Source organism: Sceloporus occidentalis, unplaced genomic scaffold (genome assembly GCF_023333645.1).
Source record: "Sceloporus occidentalis isolate IW3139 unplaced genomic scaffold, rSceOcc1.0.p SCAF_26, whole genome shotgun sequence".
NCBI lineage: Eukaryota > Metazoa > Chordata > Lepidosauria > Squamata > Phrynosomatidae > Sceloporus > Sceloporus occidentalis.
Window position 1 is genome coordinate 14,232,751 of NW_028317006.1, and position 20,266 is coordinate 14,253,016.

At 41.3% G+C, this 20,266-nt stretch overlaps 2 protein-coding genes across 2 annotated transcripts; both read right to left on the reverse strand.

Annotated features, from left to right (window-relative positions):
* Nucleotides 1–343: 343 nt before the first annotated feature.
* On the reverse strand, nt 344–11,008 carry LOC149300223 (peptidyl-prolyl cis-trans isomerase-like). Its single transcript, XM_089485665.1, has 6 exons — nt 10,835–11,008; nt 8,466–8,549; nt 2,453–2,483; nt 2,071–2,159; nt 1,097–1,269; nt 344–494 (listed from the first exon to the last, which is right to left on the reverse strand). The coding sequence occupies exons 1-6, from the start codon at nt 11,006–11,008 to the stop codon at nt 344–346; spliced, it is 702 nt and encodes a 233-aa protein (XP_089341791.1).
* Nucleotides 11,009–14,118: 3,110 nt separating this feature from the next.
* Nucleotides 14,119–19,137, reverse strand: LOC149300224 (peptidyl-prolyl cis-trans isomerase-like). Its single transcript, XM_089485591.1, has 5 exons — nt 19,069–19,137; nt 15,762–15,792; nt 15,385–15,473; nt 14,718–14,890; nt 14,119–14,474 (listed from the first exon to the last, which is right to left on the reverse strand). The coding sequence occupies exons 1-5, from the start codon at nt 19,135–19,137 to the stop codon at nt 14,342–14,344; spliced, it is 495 nt and encodes a 164-aa protein (XP_089341717.1). The 3' UTR covers nt 14,119–14,341.
* Nucleotides 19,138–20,266: the final 1,129 nt, after the last annotated feature.

Below are 20,266 nucleotides of genomic sequence, written 5' to 3' on the forward strand. Positions count from 1 at the left end.
CAACTTATGCTCAAACAAGCATTCAAAGAATTCCTGTCCTGTTTGTGGCCCACTAGGACTGGGGTTGTGCACCATTGTAGTAGTCGGCCACTATTATGACCAATGTGCATTGATAGATAATGGACATGATTACAGGGTAAATGGGGGTTCGTAAGAAGAAGTTACTAGTGTTTGGCATGCAAGAACATATTTTACCAGGGGCTGAGAGTAGCGAGGGTTGTAAGGACTTGGCCACAATGAGCATGAATGGAATTTTGAGGGTTATTATATGATAGGATAGCTAATATGGGCAGAAACTAGCAGGGGTTATGATCGTGTTGTGGATGAGAAAAGGAGAGTGTTGTCAAACAGCAGGAGTATCATTTAGGATCCCGCACTCATCTATAACAATCTTCTTGCTGGTCTTCCCGCTATTCGATCCATAACTTTCCATCTTTTTCACAACTTCCATTCCTTCAACAACATGACCAAACACCACATGCTTCCCATTGAGCCTGGTCATGGAGAGAATGAGAAGAAATCAAGATGACAGACTCAGGAAAAGAGGGACATCAAGACATCAGTTGAAGGCTGTTAAGGCCATTGCTGAGATAGTAGGAGAAGTCTATATCTTAACAACTTGGATGCTGCTCAGTTATAGTATTTGACTCTGTCCATATCTTCTTGCCTCCTCCCACACTCCATCTTTGTTTCACAGATTCCTAAACTTTAAAGGTGCTGTTCCACCTACTCTGCTGAATTTAAGTGTAGCATTACAAACATTATAACTAGTAGTTCTGCATGTCCCGAGCCCTCACAGAAATATTTATCCAATCAGGTAACATCTTGCCTACATTCATAATTTTTACTGGGAACATTTAATTGTCACGTGACACAAAGGCAGGCACTGTTGCCATAGAAATTGAAATAGCTTGTTGATTTTATGTGACTAATCCTTCGGAGAGAAAAAAAACCAAAGTGACAGATCTGCTATTGTTTATTTTCTTAACACGCTAGAGTGTTCACTTCATTATTATGCTAATTAGAACATCAGTTTAAGTCTATATCCTACTTTAATCTCTATTTTTTTTAAATTCTACCTTTATGAAGTTCTTACCAGTCAGCCTTGATGGTTGAAATGAAGAACTGGGAGCCATTGCTGTTGGGTCCAGCGTTAGCCATAGAGATGACACCCGGGGTACTGTGCTTCAAGATAAAATTCTCATCTTCAAATTTACCGCCAAAAATGGATTTACCTCCTGTGCCGTTGTGGTTAGTAAAATCACCTCCCTCAAATAAAAAAAAAATAATAATAATCATAAGAGGTAAATGAAGTGTCAAGGATGGCTACTAAAAGAGCGAGAGAGAGAGAAGAATGTAGGCTAGTAAAGAAGAAACCAACAAAATAAAGCTAAAATACAAGCTAAGTTAGGTTTGGCCTAAGAACAAAATCAGATGTGAGAGATTGTAATAGAAAATTTTCTAAGAAATTAAGAAGACCCTCCATGGAAAATGATAGACCTGTATATTGCATTTTGCGAGGCTGATCTAGAATGTTTGAGAAAACACCTTGGCAAGAAGCCATGGGCTAAAGGCCAGTGCTGAGCGCAGTCTGGCTTGTAAAAAGAAGAGGTAGGACCCTGCGCTCCCAACAGCATAGATGGATGGAACAGGCTTACTTGCTTGCTAGTAGTGGGCGACTGGTCAGCCAAGTGTGTGCCAGTTGCCCAACCATACTTCTGGACGCAAGTATTTATATACATGTACATGTGGCCGATCACATAGTAAGTGAATATGTTGTTCAAGAGGCAAGGGGCAGCTGCTTTGTAAGGGGCCCCAGGAATGACTGGACCTGGGGCAGCTGCCCCTTTTGCCTATATTAAAGACGGCCTTGAGGGGAAGATTATGTTCAGGACTCGATACAGCTACAATACCATTGATATTTTGTTCTTTAGACATACATGCAAGTATTTTTGCATGTGTTGTTCAAGTCCAGCTCAGCTTGTGTATGACTCAAGAAGTCAAGCCCAGGGTCTGGCTCAACTCATGTCACACCACTGGCCAGATCACTCACCTCTAGCACACACTCACCTGGCACATGAAGTTTGGGATTATACGGTGAAAAGTGCATCCCTTGTATCCATAGCCAACCTCTCCTGTGCATAGTTTGAGGAAGTTTTCTGCAGAGAAAAATAAATAAATGTGTGTGGCTGATTAATGGAGAAAAGATGCAAGAGGAGAAAACAGTGTAGGTAGAGTTCTGTGAGTGAAGAAGGGCTACATGACAGAAGAAGGAAGTCCTAAGGCAGATAAGATTAGAAACAGAAGTTAGGAAGCAGGCATAGAAGAGGTGACGGGAAGAAAGGATGAACAATATAAAACTGGCATTAGTGAAAGGACAATAGAGCAGGCGAGAGGAGATACAACAAGAGATGAGGTTGGAGTCCTTGGAGATCCAGAGTAACCTGCACACCTGCAGTTTTGGGAACCACATCAAACCGGAGCTGGCGGAGGAACAAAAAGAAAAATCACAAACAGCTTAAAAAAACAAATGCAAAGGATATACTCATGCAGCGGAATATTTTCATACTATACACCACACACAGATGTAGATAACGGAAAGCTCTCCAGCTGAAGGAAACCAAACAATCCCATGATTCTTGCCATTTGGCTGAGGATCTTGTGAATTGCATTTCATATACAGATGGAACGCTACCTGTTGGTTTCCCCCATAGTATGCACACTTATACAACAACAGAACATTGAATAACTACAAGGGTGAATAAATATACTCATATTAAATATAATAATTTTAGAACGAATACAATTTGAGAGGCTGCACAATATAATCTACAAATCAAAAGTATTCTAAGACGTCTCTCCAGCTGCTTTGTAAACTTGAATTCCTGTGAAATTTGAATATCCAGTGGATGGCTGGCTGGGATCACTGGACTTTAAAACAGCTGCAGGGCTATGTGTTGCCTCCATACACAGCACACATGGCTGAGAGGGGGCCAGATTTCCCATTTGGGAGACTAAGCACGTTCCAGTAAAGGGGTTTATCAGATCACCCACTCCCACTCACGTCTTGTCCATTTCACTATAGTCCCCATACACCATCTACCTGCTCATGAAAATGCTTTTCCGCAAAGTGTACGTTGCTTTGTGTCTTTTGAGCATGGGCTTAAATCCAATCCTAAAAGATACTTTTATCTGTATTGGACAACAGATAATGTCTGGATGGTGATTGTCCCTCTGGGTGTATTTTTAGGAACAATTTCCCTGACAATTCAAAACACTGAAACACTTTTCCAACAGCAAAATGTGTTGAGCATCAGTTGTTGGAAAAGGTCGTACGTTATGAAGATTTGCATTTAATGGTATTATTGTCAGGTGATGGGGGTCACATTTGTTAGATCACGCGATAGCTTTGATCAGTACACGGATGGTATGGCTCCGCCACCCTTTTGGAAGCCTGTATGTGACTCTTGAAATCAAATTTGTTTCAGGGTATGATTGACAGCAGAATATAGAGGGGGTAAATCCCTTTATTTGATCTCTTATGTCCCTAAATCCTACTGGTCATCTCAGCAGGAAATCACCAGCTACTAATACCCACCAACCTGCTAGAATCAAGAGCATTCTTACTAGTTAATTCTTAACCTTCCTCAAAATGATTCAACTATAAACACATATGGAAAAAGAGTGTGGGGATTTACTGAGAATTTCAGATAGGAACTATAGATTTAGTGGTATTAATAATTAATACAGATTTTCATAAGGCACCATGTACTAACAGGATTCCATTCCTGGTGGACATTAAAGGAGAAGTACATTTGTTCTATTCATTAGATTTTTTTTTCTCCCAGTTGGTATTGTGTTAACGTTATTGTTGTGAAGTTTAATACTAGACACAAATATGTTATGCAGCAAACTTAAATCACACTGGCTATTCATGTCTAACAATAACCAAAGGACGTTGAAAGAACACGGAACAAACATAGAAATGTTCCAGTCAAAGAACCATCTGGCCCATCTAGTCTGCCCATTTTTCCCAATGTAAAAACTCAAACCTTATATAGAATTAGATCCAAACGGATTAGGCATCATCATACCCATCAATTCTTCCAGCGCCCCAAAAGTGAAGCGGTCAGTCGGGTGCCGCCGCAACGTGTTTCCCCACCATCGCAAATAGAACAAAAATAAAGCAATCAGGTAAGCAGCGCAATCACCTGACTGCCATATTGAAAATCACGTCCATATGAGTCTGATACGATATAAGATGTAAATCTTTATTAACGTTCCAAAAATCATAAGCGTAAAAGGACATCAGTGTCTAACGCGTTTCGCCTAGCTGCTGAATCACAGACTGAAACCTTAATCAGTCCTTGATTTTGTCTTAGATCTAGGGTAACCATATGCCTTTCCTGTATATGTTTAAACTCTGTCACTGTATTAGCCTCCACCACATTTGCTAGGAGACTGTTTCATTTATCTACCACCTTCTCTAGTAAAGCTGAAAGTGATGGTCACACCCAAAAATTAGAGCGCTGCCCAGAGGGTAAAACCCTGCCTAGGATCGTATTACCTCTTTAACCCCTGAGTTCTCTGATTCCAATGCTAACTCTAACTCAACTCTTGCATCAGAGTCCATTCAATACCCATTCAATAACACGCTTTTGCCAACAAAAAGGCTTAATTTACTGTAAGAAATCTTTTCATCCGTCAATGAAATTCTGATAACATTAGAGAGTTTTTTGTTTGTTTATTCTTCGCACTCGAGATTTTCACCTCCTGGTAAATTTACCCCGTTATTTACATGGCTTTGAGTGACACTGCGGATGGCTGTGACACTGTGAAGAATTGGCAGAGAATCTGCAAACATCATTCTGTTCTGTGTCCTGCACCCACGCAGGGTGACATCACCCACTGCTCCTCCCCACTAACATCTCCGGAGCTACGGATAAACCACCCTCTCTCATTTATTGCCATAGACACTGAGCCGCAAGACTGAGAACGAAGAATCATTCCAATTTAAATTCCCTCTTTCGAGATCAATCCATATGGCTGGAATGGAAGAACCACAAGTAGACCATCTACCCTATAAGGGTGGCTCTAGGATTTTGTGGCCCTATGCTAATAGAATTGAAGGGGGGAATATTACCACTATGAAAACTATTACCCCCTCTAATTTAATTGCAGAACTTAAATCACACATTTTTGTTCTAGAAAGCACAGATACGTTGTGTTCATTGAACATTCTGACCGATACTTGCAGGTGGACCTGTCCTCTTATGGAATGTCTGTAGAGTAATGAGACAGCTATTGTTTTAATCTGCATTGTTATGGTAGGACTAACTCTATATCCTGTAATATAGCAAAGCCAGTTAAAATCCCAGCCAAAGGAAGATATTTAACCCATGTAAGGCTGGAAGGACAGTGCTAATGACATTTGTGGGGGTTAGTTTAGAGGGATAGATATGGTGTTTACTGTGGCTCCAGTGTGGCTGGAAGGAGATTAATCAGATCTCGGTTGTAATTCCACTGTCGCTTTGCTTAATCAGATGGCATCTGTTCCTAAACCTTTGTACTAACCGGCATAGACTATATGCCTTCCTCCCTTCAACATTTGTTAAAACATTCCCGTCATTTTTTGTAGAAGCTTATAATGTGATGACCAAAAAAATTAAGATAGTAGACAAACAATGAGAGGGAGATGAGTTGGGACAGGCAGAGGAAGGGAGTGTGGGTGGTGGATGAGAGGCAGAATAGAAAAGTAAGGTTAGGAATTAAGCAGGGGGAACAAGCACCATGGATGAATGGAAAGTAGGGTGGTGGATACAGGACAAATAGGGGAGGGGGAAGACATAGCCTGAGGTGAAAGAACAGTAGATGCACTGTGTGATAGTGAGATGAAACGAGACAAAGGGCTGCGCTGGGTCTGCCGTTTCGCAGAAGTAGTAGGAGAAACAATGTAAAAAAAATACCTTTTAGATACATAATGTTAAAAGGGGAGGACTAGCAGGTAATTGTCCTATGTGGTATACAGATTTAAAGATTTTTGGCCACTGTCGGAATATGTCTTGTATATTACTGGCAGTTCCACATAAAGCCACCAGTGACCAGGACTCTAAGCAGTATTTACATAATGGCTGAATTCTGTTTGTGTTTCTTTTATGTGTTTTGTATGTATTTTTTATAAATGTGTTTTTCCAGGAAACATTTTGTGTGTAGACTTTTGGGCTGTTTTATTATCAGAGAGTAACCAGGCCATTGAGCAGCGGCACACTGTGGATCCCGATCTCTCCCTATTTTAATGACACAGGTGCTCAAAACCTTCCTTCTTGAGACCTGGCATTGGTCTAAACCAGAATACGCTGCTGATCTCCTGGCTTTGTGCCCCATTCCCTTACCCGCCTGCTTTCATCTCTTTTCTGCTTCTATCAAAGCCAGACTAATACTCCATGGACATGTGCCATATCCATGGGTATGCCATAACCCCTTTACTTATTACATGCCATCATTTCTATAATTGTCGGATGCAATAATCCCTGTCCACTTCGTCATGGCAAACTCCAACCGTGCCTTAATATCCGATTTAATTTCCTGTCCCATGTCATAATCTCATATGCATACCTCCCAAGTATCCCTCTATAGTCAGTTACATAAATAGCTATAAACTGGCCATAAAGTCACGTAAAAGCCTCTAGAAAGCTCGTCCATCTATTCACACGTCAAACCACATCCAGTGGCGTAACTACAGACCCCTGAAACCACTTCTTTTGTCTCCTCACAGGGGTCTCTTGGCCTAAGCCATGTCTTTACGGTCCAGGTGAGATGGGCCATTTCTAAACAATTTTGAACCGGTGCAAGGAGACAGAAACCCGTCGGTATAATGTTACATGACCCCGCAGTGGAACCAAGGCTGCAGAGGACTGAAATATGCAGGAGAGGTAAGGGGGTGCAGACAGGAGGGAGGGAGTATGTATGATTGTTTGTACGTGAGCATGAATGTCTATGTATAACTGTGAGTTAACAAGAATCTGTGTGTGCAAGCATTTGTATGTGCGAGCATGAATGTGTAAGTGGTGTGAGATGGAGTTTGTGTTAGCATGAATGTGTATATATAAGTGGTGTGAGAGGAATCATAGAGTTGTGTTAGAATGAGTGTGAACGTGGGTGTCGGTGAGTATGAATAAGTGTATGAGTAAGCATGTGTATGTGTGTTAGCATGTGTAAATGTGTGTAAGTCTTTTTTGTTAGAATGAGTGTGAACGTGGGTGTCGGTGAGTATGAATAAGTGTATGAGTAAGCATGTGTATGTGTGTTAGCATGTGTAAATGTGTGTAAGTCTTTTTATGCATGTGGGGCAGAGTGTATGTTGCAAGGGGAAAAGATGGCACAGACAAGCTGTTTGGGGGCAAATATGGCATGACCAGGGTGTTTAAGATTTACAATGGCACTGATAAGCTACTTAGGGGCAAAGGTGGCACTGTGGGACATGTTGCTTGGTGAAGTGTTTGCACTACGGCCCTGTTGTTTGTAGTACGCCAATGACCATCTCCCCTAAAACAAAAGGGTCTCCCTGTAACCAATTGAAACATTGGGAGTTAAGTGAATTCACTAATTTCTCCCATATGGTTTCTCCACTCCTAATGTCACAATGTTGTTTGCTTTCTATCCTCACAACTATTTTACCCATTTACTTCTCAACATTTTAAAGGGACACTTGTGGCTCAGTGGTTGTGGTTAAATGTGACTTTATTTGTGTTCTTTAGTGAGGTGTTTAGAAGAAAAATTAAGTATTTTATTTTCACAGAGCAGTTTATATTTTCTGTTCTCTATGTGACATTTTAGGATGGTGAACACTGTGATACACTCATACCCAGCAAACATTCTGAGCTCCTATAAAAGAGAGACACCGGGGTAGGAATAGGGACAGAATTATTTGGGTCCTAAAATGGGACTGTGTCTCCTAAAGCTGGACACTTGGGAAATATAATTTTACCATATTTATATATATATATATATATATATTTACAAAACAGCACTGGTATGCAGCAGCGCACTAATTGTATTTAACCAAATAATATGGGACTCCAACACCCAACTTCCCCGACTTCCATCCCATGAGCATGTGCAAAGGAAAAATGTTTCCCCCAACATCCTATGCAATGATGAACATTATACGTAATATTTACTTATGTATTTCTATCAATGTCAGCTAATGCTTTTTCATAAAGGGGTCCTATTCATCAAAAAGAAAGTTTACAAAATTGTTACAGTGAACCGAAACAACTCACAGTAACTCATGAAAGAGTCAGTAAGTTGAAATCTTTTAGAACAAAGAAATTGAATTTTGGACAAATATAACCTTATAACCTTTTGAGTGCTACTGGAGTGGCGTGGTTAGTGACAAGTGCAGGCGGGGGTTTATCTGTTGCAAACTCACCCAAGGGGGTACCTTACAGATCAGAGTATCTTACCTCTATCACCACACGGCCAAGGGTAATTCCATCAGCTGTGATGTCAAAGAAGACCCGTTTGTTTTCCATGGCAAAGCTAGTGACCTGGTAGAACCAGAGGGATGCTGCATAGGAGCGTTCTACAACATGCGCCTTATATACCGAAACATACCCCTGGTTGTCCTGCCAATCATGCTGAATAGCTGATAAGACTATGCAGGAGGCCAGACACGCCAGGGCACTCAGATTCCCCTCCAGAGCACAAATCCCCAGAATATTTGATACCAGCTCAGTGTATTATTCGCCCCTCTAATCTCCTTGGATATGCTGTGGGTAGCACCAAATGCTGTGTGATTATGCTGCGGGAGAAAGTACAATGAACACAATGCTATTTCAGTAACATCTCATAGCAGGGAAAATTTATTGTTCGCTTCTTTGTTTAGTATAAACTGTTGTATTCCCGATAAACACGTCAACCCAGCGTGGTCTCGTTACCCCGCCATGGCCGTTATGGTCGCCCTATTCACACCACCCCAATATAAAGAAGTGGAGGAACATAATATGCAGTGAAATTTCAGCAACCGATAGTGTTCCCTATAACAACATTTTGGGGTTTATTTATGAAAGGTTAATTAACAGGGGAGTTGTGTTTCAGCTGCTTGACTTGGTATAAAACAATCAGGACCCCAAAAGGCAAACTTTCACCTCTCTCACCAGGACACAATGCTCCATTTATTGTATATCAGCATTTCATCAGATGGCAATACAGCAGGAGGGCTCACCCCAACGACAGGGGGATGGAAATGCAACACCTGACGCGTTTCACGCTACAATAAATGACGCCATTACAATCATTGGGATTTAGGAATTTTTATTTTATGCCTCCACAGAGACCTGTCTGCTTCCTGTGTTTTGTTTTTTAGCTCATTGACTCCCCTATATATTATGAAGAGAAAAACCCAGTAAGCTTCTGCTGCAGGAAGAGCTTGGTTGGCCCTGAATAATGTGTAGTTAACTCAGTGAGATTTCCTCAAAATCTCATCATCTATTAAAATTATACATTATGCACGGCCAGCTCAGCTCTTCAGCCTTTCATGCTTAATGAAGTGAGGGAGTTAAAAAAAAAACAAAAAAAAAAAACAGCTCTCATGACAACTCTCTCTTTAGTGAATAAGCCCCTTTTGTTGGAACCCAAATATACTGTATACAGACATTTTTGTGGGGTAAATCATATAAATGGGATGATTTTCCTGACCTAAAGTCCAATAAATAACTAGGCTTGTGTTACCTTATTCTATCTTTTAATCAATTTTCTTGGATTCCTTACAAGTGTATTCCCCAACTTTACTGCCCTTCATTCCTCTACAGAATCTATAACCAGGTTATCAATTACATTCAGAAACTGTTATCATGAAAATAAAATATGAGCAGCCCTTTTGCAGATTTTTTGCATGGTGCGTAAAGCAGCTAATTCCAAAAATAAACAATGGCATTCTTCTCAGCTCTGTCCGGTGAATTAAGTTTGTAAGAATGTTTGACAGACGATCCGAACAGCGACCCCCTGTTAACGGCTTAGTCTTTCTTGTATTGTAGCCAACTCTCTGTAGCAAAGGGAGGTGAGGGCAGCCGGGGATAAAGCGCTCACAAAATTTGGTTCTTTTTAGCCATCCTTTAAAACTCACCGGCTCTGTTATTTATTGTTCACTCACTAGAAAACACCAGCTGCATGATGATGATGGTAGTTGCACTTCAATACCAGGTGAAGAACATGATGTTGGGTATTTCCACACCACTTTGACTAAAGAAGGTCTGCTCATCACTCTAAAGTGACAAAGGCTATTAGTAGGTCACAAAACCAAATTAAGTAAATCTCAACCTTGTATCTGCACCTCCGAGGACAGCCCTTAAATTAAATGTGTCCACTGTTGGCAAATTGAAATAATGAGGTCTTTTCACTAAAGGGAAGATTTGAGTTGGGTTTCAACTTCTTGACTTCACAATTCACCGTGAAGCACCAACCTCAAATAAGAGCTTGTTTGACCCCCTATAATGCATTGTTAAATCAGGAAGATTTCTTCAATGCCTCCTTAGACACTGAATTATACAAGGAGACCAAAAAAGTTATGGACAGATTTGTCATTTTGTTTTTGTATCCTATTCATTCAGAAAATAAATTTCTTCGTTCACTCCTCTGTGAACATGACCTCCTGCAAACTTCTGCAAAATGGCGGAGCTTCTCCCCCGATTGGAGGAACGGGGGAGAGTGCGTGCCTGAAAAATCTCTACCCTCACAGTCAACTTCCACAAAATGACAGACCTTCTGGGCACATCATCTCCCCTGATTGGAGGAACGAGGGGGAGGCTCTGCCTTTTGCCTTAAAAAACCTCACAGTGAATTTCCACAAAATGGCAGCACTTCCGGGCACATCATCTCCGCCGATTGGAGGAACACAGCGAACTTCTGCAAAAGGTGTGCGCCTCAAGGTACACTCTCTCCCACGTTCCTCCAGGCTGGCTGGAAACTCTGCCATTTTGCAAAAGTTCACTGTGAGGTCATGCCCCATTGTCCACAGAGAAGTGGACGAAGAAAGAAAAAAATGAGAGCACCAACAAAATTCAAATGGAAATTCTGAGCTTTTTGCTACGTTTCTTTGAGGGAATCTCCTTGTTCGTAAGAATTCCTGAAATTTGGAAAACTTGTTAAAACTCTAGATTGTAAGCGTGTTTGGGCAGGGCCCTCCTTACCCTCTGTAAATCAAATTCTTATATACTACTTGCTATGTACTGTTTGCCCATTGTACAGTGCTGTGGAATATGATGTGCTATAGAAAACAATTATAATAAAATTGCAATTCGTATGTATCATAATGCGCAAGTCTATCATAGAGGACCGCCTCAGCCCTTCTTGCTGGAGAAACTTGTTAGGGTTGCCCCTTCATAATGAACGGTAAACTGAGGCATTCGAAACCACAACTTTCCTGGAAAATCTCCCACCGACTCTACTTTTAGTGAATTAGGCCTGTATGTTCTCTTAAAATCCTTACGGTTAGTAGTATTGCAGTCATGGTTTAATAATAACTAAATTCTATTACAGCCGCATGGCTGGATTGCAATCATTGCCTGCATCATGCAATGGAAATCTTTAACGGGCTCCTTCGGCACAAAGTAAAACCGGACCCATTGTATTTTACACACATGCCTTACTACCCAACCTCATTTAAACAATTGCTCAAGTATGCGTTCTGCACGGAAAGAGCATAATATTGACCAACACCTGGCACACGCGTGAGGTACAGGCAGTAAAGTGCCTCACCCTGTCGGGGCCCTGAAGCTGTAAAATTCCATTAAAAGTAAAGGCTGATATAGCAAATATAATAAAACATATTAAAATGTAGCGTTGGTGAAAACATTTCTAAAGGTGAGACGCCTACAAGTTCAAACCTTTTCAGTTCTTGTTCATAACAAAAGCTAGAAATTTGATTGCACTGTTTAGACCCTTCAGTACACCGCTGAGCTCCTGCATAATTTTTTATTTTACTTTTTTCCATTTCTTGAAAAACAGACAAACTTTGTTTCATGCTCTCTTTCCTCTGATCTCCCCTGCATTGATCACACTGTGGAGCACAGCCTTGCATTAATTGCAATGTGTGAGATCAGACAGCAGGGGAGCAATCAGTGCTCGTCACTTTCAAAGTCCTACCGTCCTTAGATGCCATCACCCAGCCTTCAGACTTTCTACTTGCCTACATATTTCCTCCGTCTCTACGCAGTTATTCAGAAAACCCGATGTGAAGATGCCTGGCAGCACTGGAAAGAGCCCGGATAGCTGTTTGTAGAGTGTCCAGGGTTTAAGTCCCTGTTCGGGGGCTCATCCTTTAAGTCCCATATTTGCTCGATTATAAGACAAGTTGTTTTGTTTGTGTTTTTTTTTCTTCTTCATAGAGCAAATGCTCTGAAAAATAGCCCTTGTCTTATATTCAGACCTCAAATAGAGATCTAACTCCGCAGCGCTGCAGGAGACCTGGATCCTCCTCCCTCTGGCAACCTCTGCCAGTTCAATATTGATAAATGTAAACCAATACACTTGGGATGTAAAAAGCCCAAGGCGCAATACAACATTCCTCTTCAACAGAAATAAGAGAATTTAGGAGTAATTATTTCTAGGTAAGCACTCCAGTGCTCAATGGCTTGGTTACAGGTATACCTTGGAAGTCTAAGGGTTTTTGCCCTAGTTTCAGAGTGAAAGGGCAGATGCGCAGGGTCAGTCTGGAACCAACTCCTGCCTAATCTGAATTGTGTGAGCATATACTATACTCCCAAATGGTGCTTTTGCTACCAGTATGTTGCAGTTGATATCCCTGCGTGTATCTTTCAACAACAAGTCAAAGTTAAACATGTCAGTCAAGTCCAGGTGAAATATAGTAAAATGGTGGCTTGCATGACTATCTGCATAGCTTGGAGAAGATATGAAATATTTTGCTTCAAATGTCATTTTAATAGATCATAACCTTAACCCCTTAAGGACAATGGGTGGTCCCTAAACCCATTGAAACCAATGCATTTTGAGCCTGTACATGTACAGGCTTTGGCATTAAGGGGTTAATTCAGAAGCTTTGATGTAATGGGGATGTTTTTACAGAGATAGCAGTAGATAAATGTAGCAACCCCCAAACAGAAGTGAAAGTGAATACTGTAATGCTATTCTGAATCAATACCGTATTTCACATCATCTGCTAATGAGTGTATTTGTTCTTAATGCTGTGCCTTTTTTTAAGCCCAACTGTAGTTCAGGCAGTACAAAAAGGGTCTTGCATGAATTATAAATTGTAGGAGTAAATTGTAATAAAGTCAATGTGATACTCAAGCATCCAAAGTCAAAAAAAAAGCCAAGAATGTAAGCAACTTGATACTGGGCAGTGACCATAGAACATATAGCTATACTAGCTGCAAACCTAGTTTGTTAGGACATGCTTATTTCAGCATTATCCATGTAACATTCTGGTTAATGTGTGACTGACAGCGTTACATACATAGTAACATAGTTCATAAGGTTGAAAAAAGACCAAAGTCCATCAAGTTCAACCTATATACATATTGTGTCCCTACTGTGTTGATCCAGAGGAAGGCAAAAAACCCTTATGAAGCAGATGCCAATTGCCCCATACCAGGGGGAAAATTCCTTCCCGACTCCAAATATGGCAATCAGAATAAATCCCTGGATCAACGTTCTGTCCCTATTAATCTAATATCCATAACTTGTAATATTATACCACTGATATGTTTTGGGATAATGCACTCCCAACAAACTGATCATGGTACAAAGACCATTGTAAGTGTAGTTCTGTTCCGACAAGCATTGTAAACGTCATGAGATTGAATCTTGATAATGGTATATTATATATCCAGTCAGCTGAATCATTTCATTGGCTGCCATAAGACCACCCATTCTTATGTCTAACCCATTATGGGTATGGATGACCACAAAAAAAAATAAAGAAAAATTAATGATTTTGATGTAAACAGTTGTGAAGTACACAAGTTTTAGTGGCTTTTACCTGTGATCTTTGTAGAAATATAATTGTATTATATACAGTAACACAAGTTGGTATGAAACAAAGTACAGGAGACAGTTTGAGGTGATTTCATTTTATCTCAGATGCAGCTCTGCGGTCCACATAGAACTTTAAGGGAATGGGATTGGTAAAGAAAATCTGAAGGACAGAAGAGCAGAGGGATAAGCACCGCAGAAATGCAGCAGTTCAAATTGCATTTTTAGCACTGAACTGGGTGATTCTGCCATCTAACAGGAAGGGAATGCTTGTTGTGTTAAGACCAGAGGAAGATACCCCAAAACAAGGGAAAAATGCAAAAAAAACAAGAGGGCCTAGAGAACGCCTTTAAAGCTGGCCAGAGTTTTCAACGGTGATCTTTTTGCTGGTTTTCCCACTTTGAGAGCCGTATTTTTCCATTGCTTTCACGACCTCAATGCCTTCAACAACACTGCCGAACACAACATGTTTACCATCCAGCCTGAGGAAAAGAGCAGAGTGTTGTGGTTACAGCCAGATCAGGTAGCAGAATTTAGGTCGCTTAGCAATTCACTTAGCAATAGTCAGAAGCAGCTTTTTGCTCCTTCTTACAATATTCAAGCCCCATTTCGAGGGGTAGCCACGAAAAATCTTCAACTGATATATCTGCTTAAAGACCCCAGCTGGCCATATCCAGTCATGTCTATACCCACCAGTAGATCCTTCTCTGCAAGAAGCTACTTACCAGCTGGTCTTTTCAGTGCAGATAAAGAATTGAGAACCGTTTGTATTAGGGCCTGCATTGGCCATGGACAGGATTCCTGGGCCGGTGTGCTTCAGGTTGAAGTTCTCATCAGCAAACTTGTTTCCATAGATGGATTTGCCACCAGTTCCATTGTGGTTGGTAAAGTCTCCTCCCTAACAAAAAAAAAACCAAAACCTACAAGTCTTCAGACACTAAGCGCATACAAGATTTCAATATTGATTTTATGCAAGTGCTCCATACTGAAGGCTCCATTATGGCACTACAGACATGTGCTAGTTGGGGACAGGAGACTGCCTTCATATTGAGGCCATTGCAAGTTTAAATTTACTAATTCAGTTGAGAGGGGGCGACTAATCAGAAGCACTTTTTTAAGGCAATAAATGTCAGACTTTACAGTCTTAAATTTAGTTATAGCTACATTCTGCACATATTTGATAATTCCATTAAGTGTGAGAGTGGCGAGCTTAACAGCATAGGGGTTTTTTTTTTTTTTTTTATATAAACAAACTTAAGCAATTCTTTGTTAAACTTAACCGATTCAAATACTAGTTAGTGTATTTTAAACTGCTTCTAGAAACACGAGCCCTGCCAAGAAGCCATTAAAATTAGAGGCAGTTTCAAAAAGTAAAGGCAGACCATGCCATACCTGGCACATGAAGCCAGGAATAATTCTGTGGAAGGTGGACCCTTTGTAGCCAAAGCCTTTCTCTCCAGTACAAAGAGCACGGAAGTTCTCTGAGAAGAAAAAAAAAAAAAAAAAAAAGTGTTAGGAGGAAAGTCATTTGTACATAAGTTGCAGAGACCGATATCCCAACAAGAGAGCATCCTAGCACCCAAGCAGTTTGACCATGGGATACAGCTACAGACAGGATGAAACCAAATCATTTTTCGGCCAGTAGAAGACAAATAGCCAAAGACTGCAAACTACAGTATGAGGTAGGTATTCACTGATGAAACCCAAAAAGCCATCTGTCATCTGTAGATATGAGCTGATGCTACCCAAGGAACATTTTAAAGACTCACCGGCAGTTTTGGGGACAACATCCGGCCTCAGCTGTGGAAAGAAAAAACAATTAAGCAAATATAGAAACGTAATGCGCTTCGATGCTCAGTAAATATGCAGAGGTAAAGGACGGCTGGTGAAGTAGTGCTGGCGGTGTCAGGCGTTCTGCTTACCTGTGTGTTGATGCCGGTATGCATCACACGCTTTACACTGGAGGTCAGGAGTAAACTCAACACTAAAGCCAAAGTCTACAGCAGTTTAAACATTAAAGACACGCACATGTGCAGGATAAGTTTTAAGATTAGCGTTCATACCCCAGTAGCATCACTCACTGGCACTTGCCCATTTATGAGTAGATTCAAGAGATATGCGTGTGGCTGCTTTATGGAGGATATACAGACACTATTAAAAGGCATTTATATGAGGCTAGTCTGAGGAGATCTTTAAGGATTGCTGTCACATTATGTGGTTTAAAGGGTATAGCATTGGCACCAAGTGATTAAAGTTTGTATGACAGCTGTGGTAATCCATGGTATTTAACATGACAAAAACAGCCTGGCAAGAATATACGTGCCAGATTTAGAAAGGGTCAGTATTTATCCCATTATATATATCTATTTATATAATTACATAAACATCACTACTTTAATAAAAATTAAGGGAGACAAGCTGAATAAAATTAAGATTGTCAGAGGTTTAAAAGGTGGTTGCCTCAATAAGTGCACAAGACAGGGCCCAGTTTTGTACCAACATGTGCAATGTCATGAAATGCATATCATAGTACATGGAGTTATATGAGCAATTCTGTAACTAAAGGCATGTTTAAAATTTAGAAAATTTATAGATAATGGCTGACAAGTCATGGGGCAGCAGCTTTTAAACCTTGTCATACAAAACAGGGCAAGTCTGAAGCCCCCCCGCACATTACAGCAGACTTCAGGATTAAAGAGGGAATTGCAGTCACGCCAGCACTTACAGCCATCTCATTCATAACACACTGAGCACTCAAGCGGATGCCAACAGATGTCATTAAGACAGATCCAAGATGCAGAGAACATGATCACAGATCAGCAGTCTCTCCAAAGCAGAAGCTCACAAAGAAGCCCTGCAGGGTCTCAGCATCAGCAGCATCCAGGATCCTCGTTGTGCGCCAGAGTATGAAGAGCTACTCGCGGGACAGGGTCTCACTAAAGCACTAGATCCCCCTCCATACAGATTGACTTAGAACCCAGCCTGTTAAAGTCACCTGCTAGTCCACAGTAATGCTGGTGTCTGCAGTCATATTAAGAATTTGGGCTGTCTATGAGCAGAGCCAGTGATTGGTTAGATTTTACCATGGTTACACTGCATCCAATCACCCTCTTGAATATTATTCAATCCTATCTTCACACTGTGGTGCTTTGCTCCTGCAGTGTGTAGGAGGGCACGTGCATATATGTTTATTTTAGAATCTATATGTACATAACATACCACCCTGATATGTTTAAAAACAAAAAAAAAGCCCATTAGTGTGAAGCATTCCACCCATAGGGCATATTTGTGTTTTGTATAAGGTCAGTTAAATCTGACCGTCAATCCCAACCTCTGCTTGAGGATGGCAAGGGGGAGAACCACCATCTTTGGTTGATAGGTTTGTAAAGATGTCAGGAAGGCAAGCTACGCTACAGCTAGAACACCAGTCTTCAGATCAGGGAATACAAATGTTTGTACCTGTAGAACTGAATTTGAGGGCCAATCACTTAAGTTGAATTTTAGGTTGCTGTGAGGGTGTTACTGCATCTGACTCGGATGCAATTTTGTAAGTCAGAGAGGCACATCCCGGAGGAGGATTTGGAGCTCTAGAACAATATGCCTCTGCGTTTGGGGGGTTACTCCAAGCACACCACTGAAGCAAAACCCAATTGACCATTCAGCTATACAAAAACACAACTGTCACCCCGAGTACTTCAACGGCAACACTATGTCTAAACACCCATTTTCTTAAAGAGCAGACATCACAGAAAGGGACACATTTAATTTGGGGCAAGACAGATGCGTCAGGAATACCCCAACGTGCCAGTAGGTTTGCTTACCATACTCTAACATTAGGCAACTCAAGATTTTGGCACCCAGTTTTAGATCTGCAAAGAAGTACCCGGATTTAATCGAGTACTGCACCCTAGAGGTCAAGTTGAAGTGTCACAATTAGGCGCAACAGTGCCCTCTAATGGAGAACACCAGAACTGCGTTACTACCCAAGCAAGTGTCAGAACACCATGGATCAGCAATTTCGTGGCTCGATATAGAAAATGCCTACGTTTAAAGTTAACAGGTGACGGATTCCAGAACCCTCTCAGAATAGGACTTAGAAACCAGCCATGGAAGGGACAGGAACCCCCACGGCATAGACTGACTGCGTTATGTTGCCTTATTGCACTGCAACTAACCAGGCACTAGAGGGGGCCATAGCGATTCAAGCCATGTGCTGCTCTTTGCGGCACTGACAGCAGTGCCCCCCCCCCGTGCAGTGGGCACTGCATGCAGACGGCTTCATTCTATGCACCCTGGAGATAGCTTAACCCTTTAAGTATAGGACAGGAAAGCTAACGACAAGGAACCAATGCAAACCACGCATCAAGCACTGGCCAGCAGTGTACGGGCACCGCCAAGCGCAGACATTTTGAGGGAGGAGAAATCTGCACATTCCTTGATTCTTCATAAAATGGAGTCCTCCACCCCACAGCAAACTTGACAGGAACAGGAGGCGGGCAATCTATGCAAGTCACAGACCGCCATACAGCCTGGTAACCATTTTACTAACCCTGCAGAGGACTATCCACCCCCTTATGCCAGATCATTAATATTCAGGAAGTAGATATTCCCACTGAAGTGTTACATTGTATTTATGAAGCCCCATAGCAGCATTACACAGGGGAGAACACACGACTTGCTAGTGGAGAGGGAGGAGAGGAGGCTGCTCTTAGGGCTTATGATACATCAATTTGATGGAGTATAAAATAAACGCAATTTAGAGGTGAATCAGTTAATGATTCTACCGAATCGTTAATGCAAATTACTCATCTATTTTATTAGATAAGGGTGGAGACCAGTTTACATTCAGCTACCTGGAGGACATGTATATCACATAATTAGCCATTAACAGACAAATACAACAAAGCATACAAATGTTAGAGATGATACTAGGAAAGAGCTACACTGAAAGCCATGTGATGCTAGCCAGCCCGCCATTAGAAGGCCACACTTCTAGCCTGTCTTTGTAGCACACAATGTTTGAGGTTACCCTGAAACGTCGCCAAACCCATTCAGGAAGAGAACTCCATCAATTACCTCCATAATTACGCGGCCCAGAGATTGCCCATCAGCGGCGACATCGAAGAAGACTCTCACACGTGCCATAATTGCAGAAGGTTTAGAGAACACGCAAGATACGTTGCCAAAACCAGCTCACAGCCCTACTCGTTCCAAGAGAACAACCGAAAAGAACCTAATAACGGAAGCGCATCCACGGTTATATGAGCAGACAGGCCACGCCCATCGCAAGCCTAGGCGATTAGCAATCAGGAATGTGCAACAGACAGACGGACGGCTCCGCGAGCCAATAGCTGAGAAGGAGAGGCTGGTTGGCGGGACAATGCAAGGGAGAAGCATAATTGGGTTGGGCCTGAAAAGGCGCGGTATGGGATGGGCAGCTAGTGACGTGCATGGCGGGCATATTTTTGGTTGATTGATTTATTCCTGTAGCGGTAGAAGTGTCTGCCCGTTTAGACATTTTATTAAAGATTTTTCATTTTGAAGCCTGTAGGATCTTGCTGAAATAAAAGGCCTCGTGTATACGCTCCGGTTTATGCATGCAGTATGGCGCCTTGACAGCGCGGTAACTAATCTTATAAATTGAAGAAACCTAACCCTTGCGGTGTCAGAAGTACTATGCTGCATTCTTCTTTAACATGAGGCATCCACAGTGCAGGATATTTCTTCATAAATGATCCACTACAGCGCATCATAATGCTTAGGGGAAATGCTGTTATTATATATATATATATATATATTAGTATAACTGTATGCCTCCAGATGTTACTATGTTTGGAACTCATCGGCATCAGGTGGACTAAAATCCAGAACCATTTCCCTTTTCCTTGGCTGCCCTGTAGTCTGATATTTCAGGTCTGGGATGACAAAGCTGGTAATTTTAGGGCCTGGTGAAAACACTATTTTTTGTGTTTTTTATTTATTTATTATAATTCAGATGAAGTAATTATCCCCCTGGATGTTGGTTCTGAAGCATTTAAAAGGTAACGCAACTGCACCTGGTTGTAGACCGCACCAAAACCCCTCGTTAATGAATATATTGTAATACCTTTTGCTATGATAATATAACTTTGTGTAATACTTTTCTCCCAAACAGGACTGAACGCCATAAAACAGAAACATTGGATAAAAATGTAAAAGATGGTAAACAAATAGTTTCCACAGCTGGAATGTCTATATTTTAAAAAATCTGCGAGTTCTAGAATATTGGTGATGG